At 45.7% G+C, this 23,895-nt stretch overlaps 1 protein-coding gene across 1 annotated transcript in view; it reads left to right on the forward strand.

Moving 5' to 3' along the window:
* Nucleotides 1-23,895, forward strand: part of ACP3 (acid phosphatase 3) — a 238,985-nt gene that overhangs the window by 166,719 nt on the left and 48,371 nt on the right. Inside the window, exon 8 of the mRNA XM_063922366.1 lies at nucleotides 6,766-6,851. Coding sequence (XP_063778436.1) covers nucleotides 6,766-6,851 — 86 coding nt within the window. The remainder of the gene's footprint in view (nucleotides 1-6,765; nucleotides 6,852-23,895) is intronic.

Below are 23,895 nucleotides of genomic sequence, written 5' to 3' on the forward strand. Positions count from 1 at the left end.
CTATCTGCAAAAGATTTATAACGAGCGGAAGTTTTGACCAAGGACTTATGTACACAACTCCAGATTCTAGATAGACGTTGAAGCTCTTGATCTGCCGCTGGAACTTCTAGGGCTGGTAATGGATGGAACTCTGGCACACGAGGATGAAAGCCGAAGTTAATATAAAAGGGCGTAGATTCTGAAGATGAATGGAAGAGATTATTATGAGCAAATTCTGCCAATGGAAGGTAGTCAACCCAGTCATCCTGTGAGGACGATATATATAGCCGGAGAAATGTTTCAAGGTCTTGGTTGACTCTCTCAGTTTGTCCATCTGTCTGAGGATGATATGCAGAAGAAAAATTCAACTTGACATTTAAAGATGAACAAAGCGACCTCCAAAACTTGGCCACAAACTGTGTTCCCCGATCAGAGATAATCTCTCGAGGAAGGCCATGCAACTTGAAGATTTCAGAGATGAACAATCTGGCTAGTAAAGGGGCTGATGGTAACCCAGTTAATGGAATGAAATGTGCCATTTTCAAAAATCGATCCACTATCACCCAAATGGTATTTCGCCCTTTTGATGGAGGTAGATCGGTCACGAAATCCATCGAGATATGAGTCCATGGTTGTTTGGGTATGGATAATGGATGTAATAAACCTGGTGGAGAACTTCTTGGACTCTTATGTTGGGCACATTTAGGACATGCTGCAATAAACTCTTGGACATCGGCTTTGAGACGTGGCCACCAATAAGACTGTTGAATAAACTTGAGAGTCTTTAGAACCCCAGGATGACCCATGAAGGAAGAGGAGTGAGCCCAGGTAAGCAGCCGTTTTCGAAGACTTGTGGCAACAAAGGTCTTGCCAGGCGGAGGAACTGGAGAGGTTCGAGTCATTAAAAAGGACGTAGGATTTACAATGGCTTGATTCGTGGTAGCATCATTTGATTCAGAAGAAGCAAAGGACCGAGAAAGGGCATCTGCCTTTTTGTTCTGAGACCCTGGTCGATAGGTGAGCTTGAAATTGAATCGTGTGAAGAAAAGCGCCCATCGAGCTTGTCGTGGATTCAAACACTGAGCTGACTGCAGATACAGAAGATTCTTATGATCAGTATAAACTGTAATGCGATGTTGTGCTCCTTCTAGAAGGTATCTCCACTCCTCAAATGCCAACTTGATGGCAAGTAACTCTTGCTCACCGATTGCATAATTACGTTCTGCCGGGAGGAACTTACGGGAGAAATATCCGCAGGGATGGACCTTTTTATCTTCAAAGACTTGTGATAACACAGCTCCTACTGCTTCTGTAGATGCATCCACCTCTAGTAGAAAGGGACGATTCAAATCAGGCTGTCGAAGAATGGGGGCTGACCTAAAGGCTTGCTTTAAATCAGAGAAGGCTTTGATTGCTTCAGAAGACCAGTTCGTAGGATTTGCTCCCTTGCGAGTTAGGGCTGTGATGGGAGCAGCTAACGAAGAATAATTCTTAATGAATCTCCTATAGAAATTAGCAAAGCCAAGAAATCGCTGAATCCCCTTGAGAGTTGTAGGAGTGGACCAATCTCGGATAGCTTGTACCTTACCGGGATCCATACATAGCTCTGATCCAGAAATTATGTAACCAAGGAACGGTATGGAAGATACTTCAAAAGTGCACTTCTCTAACTTACAATAGAGTTGATTTTTCCTCAGACGTGTCAGTACCTCTTTAACTTGGTGACGGTGAGACTTTAGATCCGTAGAGAATATTAGGATATCATCCAAGTACACTACTAGACACTTGTAGAGAAGATCACGAAAAAGTTCATTCACATAGCTTTGAAAAACTGCAGGTGCATTACAAAGACCAAAAGGCATTACAAGGTATTCGTAATGCCCATCCCGGGTATTAAAAGCAGTCTTCCACTCGTCCCCTGCCCGGATGCGGATTAAATTGTAGGCCCCTCGGAGATCCAATTTTGTAAACACAGTAGCTCCCTTTACCCGGTCAAATAATTCTGGAATTAAGGGTAATGGGTACTTGTTTTTCACAGTGATCTCATTGAGTCCACGGTAATCTATGCATGGTCGTAACCCACCGTCCTTCTTCTTAACGAAGAAGAATCCGGCTCCTGCAGGTGAAGAAGATGGTCTGATAAATCCTTTGGTTAGATTTTCCTGTATATAATCAGACATAGCTTGCGTCTCTGGGATGGATAGCGGGTAAATTCGTCCCCTAGGAGGTGTTTTACCCGGAACCAGGACGATTGGGCAGTCCCATTCGCGATGAGGAGGTAGAGAGTCTGCTGCTTGTTTACTGAAAACATCCGCAAAAGATTGATACACCGGAGGTAGGTCGGGAAGGCTAATTGACCGGAGAGGTACAATTGAGGCTAAACAGTCCTTGGTACAAGATTTACCCCACGAAAGGACTTCCATGGTTTGCCAATTAAGTTGAGGATTATGCTTCTGCAGCCAAGGTAAACCAAGTATCACATCTTGAGAGGCTTTGGGAATCACGTAGAAGGAGACGTATTCGGAATGGAGCACACCAACTTTCATCTTGAGACATACGGTTCGATGAGTAATTATACCATCTGGAATTCGACTTCCATCCACTGCTGTAACAGCAACTGCTGCTTCCAGAGGCATGGTTTGAACTTTAGACCGTATGACAAAGGCTGAGGAGATGAAGTTCTCGGCTGCCCCGGAATCTAGGAGAGCTGAAACTTTCACTGTAGAACTTGGAACTTCTAATTGAATAGACAAGGTCGGCTCTTTCCCAGAACGTGATTCTAAAGTAACTCCTAGCTTAACCTCTCTTGAATAAGCTAGGAGCGAGAGTTTCCCGGTCGGAGTTTGCAGAATTTAACTAAATGTTCAGAAGACCCACAGTACATGCAGAGGTTACCCTGTCGACGACGAAGTCGTTCCTCCTCTGTGAGGCGGGAGCGCCCAATCTGCATAGGTTCTTCTGTCGTTACCGGAGACTGTGATGAAGAATCTTGTCGAGGCCTAGGATGATAACGTGGACTGGATCGCTCTGCCCTGGATTTCTCTAAACATCGCTCCCTGTAGCGTAGGTCAAGTTTGTTACAGAGAGAAATCAATTCATCCAGTTTAGTTGGCACATCCCGGATAGTTAAATCATCCTTGATTTTCTCTGAAAGTCCATTCCAAAACGCGGCGATCAGGGCCTCCTCATTCCAGTTTAACTCTGAAGACAACGTGCGAAACTGAATAATATATTGACTGACAGGACGTAAACCTTGACGTAGACGGAGAATCTCCAAAGATGCTGAGGTGGTTCTGCCTGGTTCATCAAAGATTCTCCGGAAGGATGATACGAACTCCTTGTAATTAGAGAGGATAGGATCACCCCTTTCCCATAATGGTGATGCCCACTCCAGAGCCTGACCGGAGAGGAGGGCAATAATATATGCAACCTTAGAACGAGCTGATGGGAAACTGGCGGACAACAGTTCGCACTGGATCTCGCATTGATTCAGGAATCCTCTGCAAAGTTTTGGAGTTCCGTCAAACTTACTCGGAGAGGGTAACTGCAAGCGGGACGTAGGCAGCGTCACAGGAGAAACTGTAGTGGTAACTGGGACAACCGGAGTTGGAATCAGGACTTGAGACGTTTTAATAGCCGTATGAAGAGTCTCTAAACGGTCTGCCATAGTTTGCATAAACTGCACTATTTGTGTCTGTATAGACTCCTGGTTTTCCAGACGGGAAAGGATATCTGACGTAGCACCGCCTCCTGCGAATTGGTCACTTGACGGATCCATGTGGCCAGTGCTTACTGTCAGGTCCGGGTGTTTTTGTGAATCCGTTAACCCGGGACCAACCACAGGTGTAGGTGCTGGGGTATGAAGAAAGCAGGGAGGACGAAGAAAGTTCCGTTCCATATATTTATTGAAAATAACAATTCAGTAAAGTGGTAAATGGCAAGTTATTAATCACCATAGTATACTGACGTATTGCATGAATAATAGAAATAATATGCAGGATATATCTTAAAGAAAAAATAAAAGAAATGTTCATGGAATTGCGTTCAAAACAGGCTGGAGAATAAATGTTAAATTGTCCAAATATAAACAAGCTTTGATGCTGAACTGTAGAATGTGTTTAACTGGATAATGCAGACATGAAGAAATAACTGTGAGGATTTGCAATTAAGTTTTGAGAGGTAACTGAGAGACTGTGAAGAATTATCCTTGTAATGGCAACATAGAAAGTAAAAGTACTAAATTGGGTTACTTGCGAGTTCCGGAGATCACTGTGAGACTGTAGCAGATGATATAAGTGATGAACGGGTTAAATGCAGAGCAGAACAAACGAACAGCTGAAGTTAGTGGAATCCTCCAAACTCTGTATGGTTGAAAGCAGGCAGACAGGGTTTCCTCATGCAAGACTCTGGGAATCCAATTGTTACCAGTAGGTGCGTGATTAACTGACAGCACAGCGGGGAGCCGGTGGATCTTTTAGCAGTGAAGGCTGCAGACGGACCTCTGGGAACGGAGGCGATATCTGGACCACGGGAATCACACGGAATGCACGGAGAGAGCTCAGAGCTAGAGCACAGCGTTGATACAACAAAGCACTGGCCCAGAGTAACATAATCCCAGCCTACTTAAAGGCAGCACAAGCACGGGATTGGCTTACACCTGCCCACAGGTGTTTTCACAAGTGCTCTGTATTAGCTATTTGGTCTCCAACATGGCCACCTCCTATACAGCAGACACACCGCAGTGCCTTAGGCCATTTGGTCCCCGCACTCACAGTTCCCAGACTCTGCATTACCTGTGCCACTGATCACGCCGCGTCCCCACACGGGCGCACAGCACCGCGAGCAACCGCACTGGCAACGGATGAACCCCAGAACCCGCAAAGGTGAGAGACCGGTTCGTGACAACCGGGTTATCAGAAGGGTTATACCCGCGTTGAATACTGACTCAGTGGCAGTGTAAAGAGGTTCCCGGGTCGCATCCGTTCACTACATAGGGAGAGGCGGTGCGGAGATGAGCTCATCTCCCAGTGCCGCCTCCGCCCCCCACCACTATGGCAACCGACCCGGCATATTGGCGGGTCGTGAAGCCAGCCATTTGGGTCTAATGCCGGATCCCACCCGGGAAGGACCCGTTTCCAATTCCCGGGTGGGATCCACCTTTGGCGATGTGAAAGGGGTATTATTTTTAGAGATGAGCGGGTTCGGATTTAACGCCAGAATTAACGCCAGTTCGGTTTTATCCGGATTTTTCCTATTGGCTATCCAAAACACGTGACATCCGTGAGTCAATAAGATGCCGTTTTGAGAACCGAGTAAATCCGAGTAAAACCGAACCCGCTCATATTTTTACACTGCAATTTAGATTTCAGTTTGAACACACCCCAACAAATCTAAATCTCTCTGCACATGTTAAACCTGCCCCACCTACAGGATAACATGGTTTTGCCCAGTTGTTTGCTTATTTGCTTTACTTACAAACATCTGACAGTTAAGGTGGGTACACACTATTAGATATATCTGCAGATCAATTGATCTGCAGATATATCTATGTACGGATCGGGCAGTGTGCTGTGCATACACACAGCCCAATCCGTCGGGGGACTGACGTCATGAACTGGGCGGGCGGGCGCTCGCGCCCGCCCAGTTCACCTGTCAATCACCGCCGGCCGCCGCAGCATGTGTACGGGCGGTCGGACGACCGCCCTGTACACACACAGCGACGCGCCAATATATCGTTAGATATATTGGCTGACGGCTGTGCTGCGCGGCCGACGCGATACGTCTGTGAACGACGGAGTTCACAGACGTATCGCCCGTACACACTGGCCGACGGTCCCGCGATGTATCGGCCGTTCAAGAGAACGGACGATACATCAACCAGTGTGTACGGGCCTTTAGGGGCAGAGGGTGGATTGTGAGAGGTAGGGGAGAGAGTGCAGGCTATGACAGCAAGTGGGCAGAGGGGGCAGACTGTGACAAGGGATAGAATGTGGGCTGTGACAGTTAGGGGAAGAGGGTGGACTGTGACAGGGGGGGATAGAGTGCAGGCTATGACAGCTAGGGGGCAGAGTGCGGACTGTGACAGGTAGAGTGCAGGCTGCTCAGTGTTTCCCAGTGCCTGGCCAACAGCACAGCAGTCTGTGTGGTGGTGGAGGAGCACTGATGGGAGGGGATTGAGGGCGCAAGGTGGGGGGCATTTAGGAACAAGGGGAGAGAGAGAAGGAGCAAGGGCTGTGAAGCTGGAGGGGAAGGCTTCTTGCCCTCAGTGACTTTTATGGCCGGGTGCAGGCTGCAGCGGGGGTCACGGTCCAGGCTGCCCGGTACAAACATCACTCTGGTGCTTTACACAACCGCATATGCAGTGCAGCCCTGTGCGTCACGTGAATGCGGTGCAGGGAGGCCAGAATGTAGGGTGGCTTGGCAGGGTGAGTGGGCGGGTGGAGGAAGAGTGTTCCGAGTCTCTGTGCTTAGGTTTCTGTGACCAGGTAAGGTGGGTGGGTGGAAGTTGGTACTGGTCCTGCCTCCAATTATAAGTGACGGAATGCAGTTCCGCTCGGTTCTGGTCGTAGTTCTCCATATATAGATTTGCCTCATTTGCACACAGATGTACAAATGTTACACATCAAATTGATCAGTGCAATCTAGCAAAGTACTTTTGTTGCTCCAAGTTGTTTTATTTTGTGAATAAGATGCACATTTTGAGTGAATAAGATGAGGTCAAAACTGTAACTAAAAAGTTTTTATTTTATCTCAGTGATATCTTACAATGTGCTCTATTATTTGTAGGTGTCCTTCTGAACACAATTTTACAAAATATCACAAATGCTGCAAAAACTCCATCTGGAAAACTGAAATTAATAATGTATTCTGCGGTATGTATTTTGCTGTTACCTGCTTTTTTAAAAAATGTGTTTGTTTTTGTTAATTTGAAATGCCATGCTGTCTTCTGCTCTATTCTTTACTTAATCATAATAGTTTGCATGATGTCACCATCTGTACAAGGTGAACGTGTCAAGAATGTGTGACTGTGCTTTGATCCTTTAATTAAATTGACTACTAACATTTTACTTTAATGATCTGCTCACCTCCTTCTTGGCTAACCCTGGGTTCCCGCCAGGCCTCAATCCTCAATCCCCTTTTTCTAGTTGGACCTCTGTGGGTCTCTTTAGAGTTGGTCAGCTGGTGTTCATCTTAGGAATTAAACAATTTTTGGAAGTTCAAGAGAAATAGAATATCCCACATACTGACTTTTGGAACTTTCTGCAGTTCGCCATTTCCAGCTAACAGAGCAGCCCTTGCCAAGAGGGATCTTGCCTCTTTCAAGAAAATTTGCGTTTCGCCCTAACCTTCCTCTCACACAGTGGCCCTCATTCCGAGTTGATCGCTCGCTAGCTATTTTTTTGCAGCGCTGTGATCAGATAGTCGCCGCCTATAGAGGAGTGTATGTTTGCTTTGCAAGTGTGCGAACGCATGTGCAGCCGAGCGGTACAAAAAAGTTTTGTGCAGTTTCTGAGTAGCTCAGAACTTACTCAGCCGCTGCGATCACTTCAGTCTGTTTTTGTCCGGAAATTGACATTAGACACCCGCCCTGCAAACGCTTGGACATGCCTGCGTTTTTCCAACCACTCCCAGAAAATGGTCAGTTGACACCCACAAACGCCTTCTTCCTATCAATCTCCTTGCGATCCGCTGTGCGAATGGGTTCTTCATTAAATCGATCACTCAGCAACGATCCGCTTTGTACACGTACGACGCGCCTGCACATTGCGGTGACCAGATCGATGCGCTGCGAAAAACGGCAGCATGCGATCACCTCGGAATGACCCCCAGTGTCTGCTCTTTACCAATTACTACTAGCTAACCAAACTACTTTTATCCCAACATATGATAGGGTATGGGAAAAGGACCTGGGCCTCTCCTTATCTGATTAGGAATGTAAGACGTTTTCTTAAAACATACACAAGCTCTATTTGTACTACAGTAAAAAGAGACACAATATAAGATCTTAACGCACTGGTACACGCATCCTTCTCTGCTTCATACTAGAGATGTGCAGCGGACACTTTTCGTGTTTTGGTTTTTGATCTGGATCCCTGCTCATGTTTTGGATCTGGATTGGTTTTGCCAAAAAAAACCTTTTCGGGTTTTGGTTTTTTATCTGGATGATTTTTTAAAACAACATAAAAACAGCTAAAATCACAGAATTTGGGGGTAATTTTGATCCTACGGTATTATTAACCTCAATAACATTCATTTCCACTCATTTTCAGTCTATTCTGAACACCTCACACCTCACAATATTGTGCTTAGGCCAAAAGGTTGCACCGAGGTTGCTGGATGAATAAGCTAAGTGACACAAGTGGGCAGCACAAACACTTGGCCCATCTAGGAGTGGCACTGCAGTGTCAGACAGGATGGCAGTTTTAAAAATTAGGCCCCAAAGAGCACATAATGCAAAGAAAAAAAAGAGTTGCACCGAGGTCGCTGGATGACTAAGCTAAGCGAAACAAGTGGGCGGCACAAACACCTGGCCCATCTAGGAGTGGCACTGCAGTGGCAGGCAGGATGGCAGTTTTAAAAAGTAGGCCCCAAAGAGCACATAATGCAAAAGAAAGAAAAAAGAGGTGCAAGATGGAATTGTCCTTGGGCCCTCCCAGCCACCTTTATGTTGTATAAACAGGACATGCACACTTTAACAAACCAATCATTTCAGCGACAGGGTCTGCCACACGACTGTGGCTGTAATTATTGGTTTGTTTGGGCCCCCACAAAAAAGAAGCAATTAATCCCCCCACCAAAAAAGAAGCAATTAATCTCTCCAGGCACAAACTGGCTCTACAGAGGCAAGATGTCGACCTCATCCTCATCCTCCAATTCCTCACCGCTTTCAGTGTGTACATCCTCCTCCTCACAGAGTATTAATTCGTCCCCACTGGAATCCACCATCACAGGTCCTTGTGTACTTTCTGGAGGCAATTGCTGGTAAAGGTTTTCCTGGAGGAATTTATAATTTATTTTGATGAACATCATCTTCTCCACATTTTGTGGAAGTAACCTCCTACGCCGATCGCTGACAAGGTTACCGGCTGCACTAAACACTCTTTCAGAGTACACACTAGAGGGGGGTCAACTTAGGTAAAATATAAAAAAATAAGTTTGTGCAAGGGCCTCCAAATTGCCTCTTTATCGTGCCAGTATACATACAGACTGTCTGACATGCCTACTTGGATGCTGTCACCGATATAATCCTCCACCATTCTTTCAATGGTGACAGCATCATATGCAGTGACAGTAGACATGTCAGTAATCGTTGGGAGGTCCTACAGTCTGGACCAGATGTCAACACTTGCTCCTGACTGCCCTACATCACCGCCAGCGGGTGGGCTAGGAAATTTTATCCTTTTCCTCACAGCTCCAGTTGCAGGAGAAAATGAAGGAGGAGCTGTTGACTGGTCACGTTCCGCTTGAGTTGACAATTTTCTCATCAGCAGGTCTTTGCACCTCTGCAGACTTGTGTCTGCTGGAAAGAGAGATACAACGTAGGCTTTAAACCTAGGATCGAGCACGGTGGCCAAAATGTAGTGCTCTGATTTCAAAATATTGACCACCCTTGAATCCTGGCAAAGCGAATGAAGGGCACCATCCACAAGTCTCACATACTTAGCAGAATCGCTCCGTATTAGCTCCTCCTTCAATTTCTCCAAATGCTTCTGCAAAAGCCTGATGAGGGGAATGACCTGACTCAAGCTGGCAGTGTCTGAACGGACTTCACGTGTGGCAAGTTCGAAGGGTTGGAGAACCTTGCACAATACAGAAATCATTCTCCACTGCGCTTGAGTCAGGTGCATCCCCCTTCCTTTGCCTATTGTAGGTGGATGTATAGGCTTTAATGGCCTTTTACTGCTCCTCCATCCTCTGAAGCCTAATGGGGGTCATTCTTTCCACACACTCCCTGAAAACGGTCAGATGCCACCCAGAAACGCCCACTTCATGTCAATCACTCTGCGGCAAGCAGTGCGACTGAAATGCATCGCTAGACCCTGTGCAAAACTACATAGTTCGTTGTGCCCGTACGTCACTCGTGCGCATTGCGTCGCATACGCATGCGCAGAACTGCCATTTTTTAGCCTGATCGCTGCGCTGCGAACAAATGCAGCTAGCGATCAACTCGATAGAGTGTTGAATTCTACCTCATTGCCACCTTTTGCTTCAGGTGATGGCAGGGCATGTTCAGGAGTGTTTGCTGGAACTCCAGGCTTTGGCACGCAGTGGATGAATGTCGAAAGTGGCCCGCAATTTTTTAGGCCACTGACAGCATCTCCTGCACGCCCCTCTCATTTTAAAAAAAAATTCTGTACCACCAAATTAATTGTATGTGCAAAACATGGGACGTGCTGGAATTTGCCCACGCACAATATTGGTGGTGTTGTCAGATATCACAAATCCCCAGGAGAGTCTAAGTAGGGTAAGCCATTGTACAATGATGTCCCTCAGTTTCCGTAAGAGGTTGTCAGCTGTGTGCCTCTTATGGAAACCGAAGATACACAGCGTAGCCTGCCTAGGAACGAGTTCGCGTTTGTGAGATGCTGCTACTGGTGCCACTGCTGTTGTTGCTTTGGGAGACAATACATCTACCCGTTGGGCTCTCACAGTCATGTAGTCCTTAGTTTGCCCTGCTCCAGTATTTTTCAGGATACTGAGGACACTTTTCTTAATGTCCCTGTACAGTCCGGGAATCGCTTTACTAGTGAAGTGGAATCTAGACGGGATTTGGTACCAGGGACAAAGTATGTCCTTCATCTTTCTAAATCTCACTGCACTAATGGTGGATACCGGATGCACATCTAACACCAGCATAGTTGTTGTGGCCTCAGTAATCTGCTTTGCAGCAGGGTGACTTCTGTCATATTTCATCTTCCTCGCAAAGGACTGTTGGACAGTCAATTGCTTAGTTAAAGTAGTACAAGTGGTCTTCTGACTTCCCCTCTGGGATGACGATTGACTCCAAGCAGCAACAACAGCCGCGGCAGCAGTAGGCGGTACGTATTCCTCCGGAGGAATCCCGGTTAGGAGAGGATTCATCAGTCATGCCAGTGACATGGCCTGCAGGATTACTTCCGTTCCTGACTGAGGAGGAAATTGACGTTGAGGAAGTTGGTGGTGTGGCTTGCAGGAGCTTGGGTACAAGAGGAAAAAGGTATTTTGGTGTCAGTGGACTGCTTACGCTCTTACCCAAAGTTTCTGAACTTGACAATGTCTTCGGATGAATGCACTGCAGGTGACGTATAAGGAAGGATGTTCCTAGGTGGTTAGCGTCCTTACCTCTACTTATTACAGATTGACAGCAACACACGGCTTGACACCTGTTGTCCGGATTTGCGGAGAAATAATTCCACACCGAAGAGGTGTTTTTTTTTTTGGTATTTTGCCCAGGCATGACAATGAGCTTTCTCATCCCACGGACAAATACTGCCTCCACTGGTGCCTTATTCAAACAAACCACATCATATTCCTCATCGTCAACTTCCTCCCCAGTGCCAGCTACACCTATATCCTCCTCATCCTGGTATACGTCTACAGTGACATCCTCAATCTCAATATCAGCAACTGGATTGGTGGTGCTCTTCCCAGCACTTGCAGGGGGCATGCATATGGTGGTAGGAACCTCCTTTTCCAATACAGTCTCAGGAAGGTCAGGCCTAGACATCGCAACCGCGGACACACTTGGACTCTCTTTGGGGATATGTGATATCTCTGAACGCCCAGTTGTTTTGTCCTGTGCTTTAACAAGCGTAATTTTTTTAATTTTTAGAGAGGGAGGAGGGCTTCCATCCTCATGAGAAGCTGAGCAACCAGTCATGATCATAGGCCAAGGCCTTAGCCTTTCCTTGCCACTTTGTGTCGTGAATGGCACATTGCCAATTTTATGTTTCTTGTCAGATAATTTCTTTTTTTTTTCCTGATAATTAATTTTTGCTTCTTGGATTTTACATGCCCTCTATGACATTGGGCATCGGCCTTAGCAGACGGCGTTGATGGAATTGCATCGTCAATGTCATGACTGGTGGCAGCAGCAGCTTCAGCACTAGTACTAGGAACTGCAAGTGGTTCCTGATCCTCCACTATTTTCTCCTCCAAATTGTTCTCCATTTCACAGGACAGCACCCCTTTATTATTACAGCACACAGAACAGTGCCCCTTTATTTTCACAGCACTCCTGTATTCTTACAGCATACAGGACCAGTGTAATGTTATTTGAACAGCAGCACCCCTATATTTTACAGCATACAGGAGCAGTGTGCTTTTATTTTTTATCAACTGCACCCCTGAATTTTTACAACATTCAGGGCCAGTGTAATGTTATTTAATCAGCAGCACTCCTATATTTTACAGCATACAGTAGCACTGTGCTTTTATTTTTTAACAACTGCACCCCTGAATTTTTACAACATACAGGGCCAGTGTAATGTTATTTAATCAGCAGCACTCCTATATTTTACAGCATACAGGAGAAGTGTGTTTTTAATTTTTAACAACTGCACCCCTGGATTTTTATAGCATACAGGGCCAGTGTAGTGTTATATGAACAACAGCATCCCAATATTTTATAGCATACAGGAGCAGTGTGCTTTTAATTTTTAAATACTGCACCCCTGAAGTTTTTCAACATATAGGGCCAGTGTAATGTTTTTTAATCAGCAGCAACCCTATATTTTACAGCATACAGGAACAGTGTGCTTTTAATTTTTAACAACTGCACCCCTGAATTTTTATAGCATACAGAGCCAGTGTAATATTATTTGAACAGCCGCACCCCTATATTTTACAACATACAGGAGCAGTGTGCTTTTAATTTTTAACAACTGCACCCCTGAATTTTTACAACATACAGGGCCAGCAGCAACCCTATATTTTACAGCATACAGGAGCAGTGTGCTTTTAATTTTTAACAACTGCACCCCTGAATATTTACAAAATACATGGCCAGCAGCACACCTATATTTTACAGCATACAACAGCAGTGTGTGTTTAATTTTTAACAACTGCACCCTTGAATTTGTATACAGTGTAATGTTATTTGAACAGCAGCACCCCAATATTTTATAGCATACAGGAGCATTGTGCTGTTACTTTTTACCAGCTGCACCCCAACATTTTTACAACATACAGGACCAGTGTAATGTTATTTGAACAGCAGCCCCCTATATTTTACAGCGTACAGAAGCAGTGTGCTTTTAATTTTTAATAACTGCACCCCTGAATTTTTACAACATACAGGGCCAGCACCTCCCCTATATTTTACAGCATAAAGGAGCAGTGTGCACCCCTGAATTTTTACAACCTAAAGGGCCAGAAGCATGCCTATATTTTACAGCATACAGGAGCAGTGTGCTTTTAATATTTAACAGCTGCACCCCTGAATTTTTACAACATACAGGGCCAGCGTAATGTTATTTGAACAGCAGCCCCCCTATATTTTACAGTGTACAGGAGCAGTGTGCTTTTAATTTTTAATAACTGCACCCCTGAATTTTTACAACATAGAGGGCCAGCACCACCCCTATATTTTACAGCATAAAGGAGCAGTGTGCTTTTAATTTTTAACAACTGCACCCCTTAATTTTTACAACCTAAAGGGCCAGTAGCACATCTATATTTTACAGCATACAGTAGCAGTGTGCTTTTAATTTTAAACAACTGCACCCCTAAATTTTGACAACATACAGGGCCAGCAGCACCCCAATATTTTACAGCATACAAGAGCAGTGTGCTTTTAATTTTTAACAACTGCACCCCTTAATTTTTACAACATACAGGGCAGGCAGCATCCCTATATTTACAGCATACAGGAGCAATGTGCTTTTAATTTTTAACAACTGTGCCCCTGAATTTTTACAACATAGAGGGCCAGCACCACCCCTAGATTTTACAGCATACAGGATCAGTGTGCTTTTAATTTTTAACAACTGCACCCCTGAATATTTACAAAATACGTGGCCAGCAGCACACCTATATTTTACAGCATACAACAGCAGTGTGCGTTTAATTTTTAACAACTGCACCCCTGAATTTGTATAGCATACAGGGCCAGTGTAATGTTATTTGAACAGCAGCACCCCAATATTTTACAGCATACAGGAGCAGTGTGCTGTTAATTTTTACCAGCTGCACCCCAAAATTTTGACAACATACAGGGCCAGTGTAATGTTATTTGAACAGCAGCCCCCTATATTTTACAGCATACGGAAGCAGTGTGCTTTTAATTTTTAATAACTGCACCCCTGAATTTTTACAACATACAGGGCCAGCACCACCCCTATATTTTACAGCATAAAGGAGCAGTGTGCTTTTAATTTATAACAACTGCACCCCTGAATTTTTACAACCTAAAGGGCCAGAAGCATGCCTATGTTTTACAGCATACAGGAGCAGTGTGCTTTTAATATTTAACAGCTGAACCCCTGAATTTTTACAACATACAGGGCCAGTGTAATGTTATTTGAACAGCAGCCCCCCTATATTTTACAGTGTACAGGAGCAGTGTGCTTTTAATTTTTAATAACTTGACAATTCTAAATTCCTTGTCGTATAAACAACCCTTACGAAGCTAAGAACACTGTACGCTGTTTATTTAAGAAATACCGTAATGATACGCTATTTGCGTAACGATCGCTCAGCCGTAGGCGAGACGCTCAAGCGTCACGTTCGCTCACGGCCCAGTGATCACAGGACACGTTATTGGTTATGTCTAGGGGAAAGATTCGCTGTAACGTAGCGTACGCTAGAGACCACGAGGAGGTCACCAGCGATGCAGACGCTCACAACACTATACCTTTATGTTAAACCTTATACCGATGAAATACACTGAATACCTTAATGTGAGTACAGGGTGTAAGTGCAACCTTGTGGAACCTGACTATCTACAAAGCTGCATGAGCGTCACCGACGCTCAAATGAACACTTATCACTATAGGAAATACACAGATACTGGTTTAGGTTTCCAAGGCCTATTAACTGTATTATGTCTAATATACTTGTAAAAGGGAATAACAGTACATATGATACACTACAATATAACAGAGACTTCCTAACCACAGAACTAAACAATAAATACAAAAAGACAATACTACACTGACCTAAATGCAATACGATACAATACTATAATACTATAAGGTATTTAAGAGAAAAAGAGGAGAGAGGGAGATAGAGAGAGAGAGAGATTGGCTCGCAGAAAGACAATGATTATGGAGAGAACTTACGCACAAAGGGTATGATCGCCAGCGCCTCGATATCCAGCTCCCGATTATCAGCAGATAACCGTTGATGAGAGAGTGAGAGCTGGATGTGGTCGGCCTGCCTATTTATGCTCCACACACAATGCAATCTCCTGGTCCTACAATCCCATTGTCCATTGGCCGAAGGAATTCGGCCCTGCATCATAACAAAAGGTCATAGGGTGATTCATACAGGTGGGCTGTGACGATTTCCAACAGCTCAGGTGGGTGGGAAACTGGGTTTCCCGCCGCATACCTGAGTATGTGCAAATCATAGAAATGGACATAAACTTCTTATGTCCATAACTATTCGCACGAGCGATTAATACGCTCCAAACCAACACCGGAATATTGCTAATTAAATACTCTTCCGATGGGTACCAAACACTGCTGTATGATTCCTGTTAAACCCTTCGTACGATGCAAAGAGGGATTCCTCAGCTCTGGGACATTATACTTTAACCAAACTTACAGAAACTATCAAAGGGATCATGATCTATAAACTACATTAATTGTGAACATTTGTAACTAATGAGTCGCACGCTACGATCACATAAACTCTACCGTAAATGCGCATACTGCGCGTGCGAGTGCACGCTATTGCGGGTATGCGCTTCCACGGGAGAGCGTACGCATGCGCAGCACGGACCAGTGTGCGGTGCAAATATGGCAACGTGCATTGAGACATTTTTCTGACTTTGACAAACTGCACCCCTGAAGTTTTACAACATATAGGGCCAGCACCACCCCTATATTTTACAGCGTAAAGGAGCATTGTGCTTTTAATTTTTAACAACTGCACCCCTTAATTTTTACAACCTAAAGGGCCAGTAGCACACCTATATTTTACAGCATACAGTAGCAGTGTGCTTTTAATTTTTAACAACTGCACCCCTAAATTTTGACAACATACAGGGCTAGCAGCACCCCAATATTTACAGCATACAGGAGCAGTGTGCTTTTAATTTTTAACAACTGCACCCCTGAATTTTTACAACATACAGGGCAGGCAGCATCCCTATATTTTACAGCATACAGGAGCAATGTGCTTTTCATTTTTAACAACTGTGCCCCTGAATTTTTACAACATAGAGGGCCAGCACCACCCCTATATTTTACAGCATACAGGAGCAGTGTGCTTTTAATTTTTAACAACTGCACCCCTAAATTTTTATAATGTACAGGGCCAACAGCACCCCAATATTTTACAAAATACAGGAGCAGTGTGCTTTTAATTTTTAACAACTGCACCCCTGAATTTTTACAAAATACAGGTCCAGCAGCATCCCTATATTTTACAGCATACAGGAGCAGTGCGCTTTTAATTTTTAACAACTGCACCCCTAAATTTTTCTAACATACATGGCCAGCAGCACCCCTATATTTTACAGCATACAGGAGCAGTGTGCTTTTAAAGTTTAACAACTGCACCCCTGAATTTTTACAAAATACAGGGCCAGCAGCATCTCTACATTTTACAGCATACAGGAGCAGTGTGCTTTTAATTTTTAACAACTGCACCCCTGAATTTTTTCAACATACAAGGCCAGCAGCACTCCTATATTTCCTATATTTTACAGCATACAGGAGCAGTGTGCTTTTAATTTTTAACAACTGCACCCCTGAATTTTTATAGCATACAGGGCCAGCAGCACCCCTATATTTTACAGCATACAGGAGGACAGTGCCTCTGCACCCTGTACAACACAGTGACAGCCAGGAATGCAACTCCCATGTACAGCTGCAGCACCCGGCTTTAACAGCACATGAAACACCAGTGACAGCCAGGACAGCACCCCTAACACAGCACAGGTACACCACAGTGACTGCAGCAGCACCCCTACAGAGCACACACTAACCCCACCTGACGCCAACACCCACAGAGAGAGACAAACGTCTGTCTCCCTCACTCTCCAAGTTCGGAGTGAAAATGGCGGCGACATGCAGCTAGTTATATGGAATTCAAATCCCGCGAGAATCCGACAGCGGGATGATGACGTTTTGACTTGTTCTGGTTTCCGAGTCTGGAGGGAAGTCCCGAGCCGGACTCGGATCTGGGCTCATAGCGTGAAGTTCGGGGGGGTTCGGTTCTCATGGAACTGAACCCGCTCATCCCTACTTTATATCATGTTCTCCTCCTTTTCCAGCATCTGTTGGAGATGTTCCTTTGCCTTAGGCTCTTTACAACATGTCTGGTGGGATTCTCCTTGCTTATTAAACTTTTGGACAGACATAATCATCACCATATCCCAACAAATTCTAGGTACTCGAGTGCCTACAGACCCCACGTTTGGTAACTCAAATACTCCACGATACCGGTGACTAAGAGATCATTATTCCGCCACCTTAGTAATGCAGCACGCTCTGTCATTCTGGTTCTTTGGAATTCTCCCAAATCAACCTACATGCAAGGATTGGTTTACTAAGATTGACCATTTCATGTCCAGGGAAGACACTTTAGCTTCCTCAACAGATAAACCTTCTGCTTTTACTATCACCTGGTTTCCTTGGCTATAATAAAAAACCTCAGCCGCATATAAGAATAACATATCCTTAGTCCAACCAGACACGTTCCCGGAGTGTAGGGGTCTTCAAAATCAAACCCATCTCCCTCTCCTATATATAACGGTTTGCTATTTTCTTTAGATTCTGCTACATAGTAGATGATCCCTTTATCATCCCCCTTTCCAACACACCCCTCTTCCATTCTTCCTACGTCCCTTCTTTTTTTTCTTTGTTCTCATTATTTCTTCTTTCTTTCTAGTTACTGTTATTTTGGGAACAATTTATGAGTGTATACCATGTGCTCTAGGTTTTGGTTTTGTTTTGTATATTATTGTTATGCATACCAGTGCCTGCAGGGATGTACTGGTGTCTGAACGGAGAGGGATGCAAAACAAATGAACTCACAGACAGACTGGGGAATATGACATTACGTACACAGAAGGTGATAGGGTAACAAAATCAACACAAAGTGAACAGAGAAGCCCAGAGGCTAAGAAACTGGGTGTCTCCCTAGTATTAGGAATGCTCAGATGGAAAGAAGCGAGATGTTGTGTTTTAATATGTAGAGAACCCGAAATGCCGTTGCTAAGGGCAACAGCAAAACCCTAAAGGGTTACCAACGGGTGTGGCAGTAAACTCCTTGGTCAGAGATGGAATAATAGACACAAGGAGAGTCTCCACAATCCTAGTCCTCACTTGCAGTGCACTGGTTCAGCTTACTGCAACTAAACTGACACCTGAACACCTTGCACAGTGAGAAAGGATTTTGGCAGGCAAGTCTGAGAATACAGCCGCAAACTTGCTAAATTTACAGAGTAGCAAAAGAACCCCAGCAAGTTAAACGACTGACTCCAGTCTTACTGCTAGGTCTGGATTGGCAGAGTGTAGTACCAAATCCCAAGGCCTATTTGCAGTAAGCAACAAACAAATACAAAGCTACACAGTACTGGCTAACTTTCAGGAACTGACTAACCAACAAAGGTTCAGCAGCATCTGCTTAACCTGAGAAGAGGGTTTATATAGCAGGTGCTGTCCACGCCCCACTCAGACCTCACAGACTGTGAGCACAAAAACCAGCACCGGATCCCCTGCCGTGCACAAAGCCTGTAACCACTGCACAGCAAAAGACCCGAACCGGAGTATCAGCTGCACTCAGGTTACTCCGCTAGCACTTGTCTCCCGGTTGCCATGACGACGTGGCAGCACAGGGCTGGAAACCCTAACAGTACCCCCCCTCTGACGAGGGGTCAAAGAACCCCTACCACCGGGTTTATCGGGGAACTGCGAGAAGAAAGAGCGTATCAGTCTGGGGGCATGAAGATCACAACTGCGCACCCACGACCGCTCCTCCAGGCCATACCCCTTCCAGTGCACCAAAAATGACAGCCGACCCCGAACCATCTTGGAGTCAAGAATCCTTTCAACAACAAACTCCCTCTGGCCACGTATCAGAAGAGGAGAAGGTCTTCCACTGGAAGAAGGATTACTAATCGCCCGTTTTAAAAGGGAACAATGAAATGTTTTATTGATACCCAAAGAACGGGGCAGATCTAACTGAAATGCCACCGGATTGATAACCCTAGTGATCTTATAAGGGCCGATGAACCGGGGGCCTAACTTATGAGATGGCTGTCTCAACTTCAAATTCTTGGTAGACAACCAGACGAAGTCTCCTAATTTGAAGCTGCAGGGTCTTTTCCGCTTATCAAAAACCCTTTTGGTCACTAATGACACAGACACAAGGGCTTTCTTCACTTTCCTCCAAATACCCCTAAGGACCGAAACCACAAAGGAACCACCAGGCGTGGAGTCCAGGGGGTCAAAAGAATTGGCCTTAGGATGATGCCCATACACACAAAGGAAGGGAGAGATCCCTGTAGCAGAGTGAGCCGCGTTGTTATAGGCAAACTCCGCCATGGACAGATGAGCAACCCAGTCAGTCTGACACTTGGAGACATAACACCTGAGGAACTGCTCCAAGGACTGGTTCACCCTTTCAGTCTGCCCATTAGACTGCGGATGGTAGCCTGACGACAAGCTGACAGAAATCTGGAGATCGGAACAAAATGCCCTCCAGAATTTGGCCACAAACTGGGATCCGCGGTCAGAGACCACATCAAGTGGCAACCCGTGGAGGCGCACAACATGCAGCATAAATAATTCAGACAGGCGTCTGGCCGATGGCAGCCCAACCAGTGGAACGAAGTGCGCCATCTTCGAAAACCTGTCAACGACAACCCAGATGGCTGTCATCCCCGAGGATTTGGGCAAGTCCACCACAAAATCCATTGAAATGTGGGTCCATGGCTTAGATGGAATAGAGAGTGGATGTAATGGGCCAACAGGAACCCCTCTAGGAGTCTTATTTCGGGCACAGATGTCACATGCCCGAACCCACTGATCCACATCCTTAGCCACCGAGGGCCACCACACCGCCCTAGATAGTAACTCCCGAGTTCTGGCAATACCGGGGTGACCTGCCGACTTCTTGGCATGGAATTCCAGGAACACTCGCTGTCTTAACCTAGGAGGCACAAACAAAAGACCTACCGGAAGGTCTGGAGGAGCCTGCTCCTGTGCTCTAAGGACTAATGACAAGAGGTCCTGGGTAATGCCCACTTTAATACATGATGGGGACACAATGGGCAATGGCTCCTCGGTGGTCTCCTGGATTGGAGCAAAACTCCGCGAGAGCGCATCAGCCTTGATGTTTTTTGACCCAGGGCGATATGTTATCAAAAAATTAAAGCGAGCAAAAAACAAAGCCCATCGTGCCTGCCTGGCATTGAGACACTTCGCTGACTCTAAATATGCCAATTTCTTATGGTCGGTGAGAATTGAGACCACAAACTTAGCCCCCTCAAGCCAGTGTCTCCACTCCTCGAGTGCATCCTTAATAGCCAACAATTCCCGGTTACCCACGTCATAATTCATCTCGGCAGGCGAAAATTTACGGGAAAAGTAAGCACAGGGATGAAGGCGATTATCAGACACTCCCATCTGAGAGAGCACTGCCCCAATACCCATCTCAGAGGCATCCACCTCCACCACAAAAGGACGCTCTGGATCTGGGTGTCGCAGCACCTTGGCCGAGACAAATGCCCTTTTGAGAAGGGCAAAAGCCGCTTTGGCCTCACAAGACCAGTGAGCAACATCCGCCCCTTTCTTAGTGAGTGCCACCAAGGGCGCCACTATAGACGAAAATCCAGCGATAAATCGTCTATAAAAATTTGCAAAGCCCAGGAAACGCTGAAGCGCCTTCAAACTAGTGGGCTGCACCCAATCCAGGACTGCCTGTACCTTGGAACCCTCCATTTGGAAACCTTCTGGGGAGATAATATATCGTAGAAATGCGATTTGCTGAACTTCAAATTCGCACTTCTCCAGCTTCGCCCCAAGCCGGTGTTCTCTGAGTATCTGGAGGACTAAGCGTACATGCTTCCGATGTTCCTCCAGGGAATGGGAGAAGATTAGGATGTCATCTAAGTATACAACTAAGAATCTATCCAAATATTCCCTGAGCACATCGTTCATGAAATCCTGGAAGACTGCCGGGGCATTACAGAGCCCAAAAGGCATCACCAAATATTCATAATGCCCTGAGTGGGTATTAAAGGCAGTCTTCCATTCATCCCCCTCTCTTATTCGGATTAGATTGTACGCACCGCGTAGGTCAATCTTAGAAAAAATGGTGGCAGTATGAAGCTGGTCAAACAAGACCGAAATGAGAGGCAGTGGGTATGAGTTTTTAATCGTGATACGGTTCAATTCCCTGAAGTCGATGCAGGGTCGCAACGAACCATCCTTTTTACCCACGAAGAAGAACCCCGACCCAACTGGAGACTGTGAAGGTCTGATAAATCCCTTAGCCAAGTTCTCCTGAATGTACTCTGCCATAGCCTGAGTCTCAGGACGTGACAGGGAGTACAACCTGCTCTTGGGAAGCTTAGCATTCGGCAACAAATCAATGGCACAGTCATAGGGGCGATGGGGAGGTAGTACCTCTGCAACTTTTTTGGAGAACACGTCCGCAAAATCTGCATAACATCCTGGCAATCCTGGCAAACTTAGCTGTGAAAGCCTGACTGGAAGGCTCAAGCAACTCCTGAAACAATCAGTACCCCAACTAAGAATCTCCCCAGAGACCCAGTCAAATTGAGGATTGTGGGCCCTTAACCAGGGTAACCCCAACACCAATGGGGCAAAAGTACAGACAGTCACATAAAAGGACAATTTTTCAGAGTGTGTGGCTCCAATAAACAAAGAAATCTGGCTAGTGTAAGAGGTAATTTTACCCTGGGATAATGGTTCCCCGTTTAACCCACAGATCTCAATTTCCGATGCCAAGGGTACTAAGGGAACAGAGTGTTTCAGGGCGAATTGGCGGTCCATAAAAACCCCGTCGGCCCCACTGTCCACAAAGGCCTCAGTCTTGACAGTTTGACCGAGGATCTTCAAGGTCACCGGAATGATAAAAGTCTTCTTGGGAAATTCTGACTTCTGGCCTGACAGGATATTTCCCATCACCCTCAGGCCCTGAAGTTTTCCAGCTTTTCTGGGCATGATACTACCACATGACCTTTATTCCCACAGTACAAACACAACCCCTGCTGTCTCCTCCGCGTCTTCTCACGCGAGGAGAGGCGGGTAGCCCCAATCTGCATAGGCTCCTCGGAAAATTCCTCAGAGTCTGAGGTTCCCTTGGGAAAGAAGGAAACCTCGGTCTCCCTTTCAAGCCTACGCTCTCTCAGCCGTCTATCCACCCGGATGGATAACTGCATGAGCTGATCCAAGCTATCAGGCAAGGGATATTGTACCAGTTGGTCTTTTATCTGGTTAGAAAGACCTCTTCGGTACTGGTGTCTCAGGGCTGGGTCATTCCACTGGGTATCATGGGCCAACCTCCGAAACTCCGTACAGTAAACCTCAACTGGCCTTCGCCCTTGCTTAAGGATCGAAATCTGAGCCTCGGCTGAGGCCGTCTTGTCAGGGTCTTCATACAACATGCCCAGTGCCGTAAAAAAAGCATCAACACTTTTAAGCGACGGACAGTCAGGCTGCAACCCATATGCCCAGACCTGTGGGTCTCCTTGTAGCAAGGAAATCACTATGCCCACCCGCTGAATCTCCGACCCAGAAGACTGAGGCCTAAGCTGGAAATATAGCTTGCAGCTCTCCTTGAAACAAAAGAACTGCGAGCGATCTCCAGAAAAACGATCCGGGAGATTTACTTTCGGCTCCTTAACCCCTGAAGGTGCTGCTGCTGCGGGAGCTCCGCCAGTGGCCTGGGAGGTGTGCATTTTAATGGACAAATCATTAAATTGTCGAGTCAAGACCTGCACCAGATCGACCACCTGTTGCAAAGTATTTTGAGGGGTATGTTCCATATTCCCACAAAATTTCAACAGGAGTATTGGGCTGCTGAATATGTTATGCACACCAGTGCCTGCAGGAATGTACTGGTGTCTGAACGGAGAGGGATGCAAAACAAATGAACTCACAGACAGACTGGGGAATATGACATTACGTACACAGAAGGTGATAGGGTAACAAAATCAACACAAAGTGAACAGAGAAGCCCAGAGGCTAAGAAACTGGGTGTCTCCCTAGTATTAGGAATGCTCAGATGGAAAGAAGCGAGATGTTGTGTTTTAATACGTAGAGAACCCGAAATGCCGTTGCTAAGGGCAACAGCAAAACCCTAAAGGGTTACCAACGGGTGTGGCAGTAAACTCCTTGGTCAGAGATGGAATAATAGACACAAGGAGAGTCTCCACAATCCTAGTCCTCACTTGCAGTGCACTGGTTCAGCTTACTGCCACTAAACTGACACCTGAACACCTTGCACAGTGAGAAAGGATTTTGGCAGGCAAGTCTGAGAATACAGCCGCAAACTTGCTAAATTCACAGAGTAGCAAAAGAACCCCAGCAAGTTAAACGACTGACTCCAGTCTTACTGCTAGGTCTGGATTGGCAGAGTGTAGTACCAAATCCCAAGGCCTATTTGCAGTAAGCAACAAACAAATACAAAGCTACACAGTACTGGCTAACTTTCAGGAACTGACTAACCAACAAAGATTCAACAGCATCTGCTTAACCTGAGAAGAGGGTTTATATAGCAGGTGCTGTCCACGCC

This window comes from Pseudophryne corroboree, chromosome 5, assembly GCF_028390025.1.
Source record: "Pseudophryne corroboree isolate aPseCor3 chromosome 5, aPseCor3.hap2, whole genome shotgun sequence".
Taxonomy (NCBI): domain Eukaryota; kingdom Metazoa; phylum Chordata; class Amphibia; order Anura; family Myobatrachidae; genus Pseudophryne; species Pseudophryne corroboree.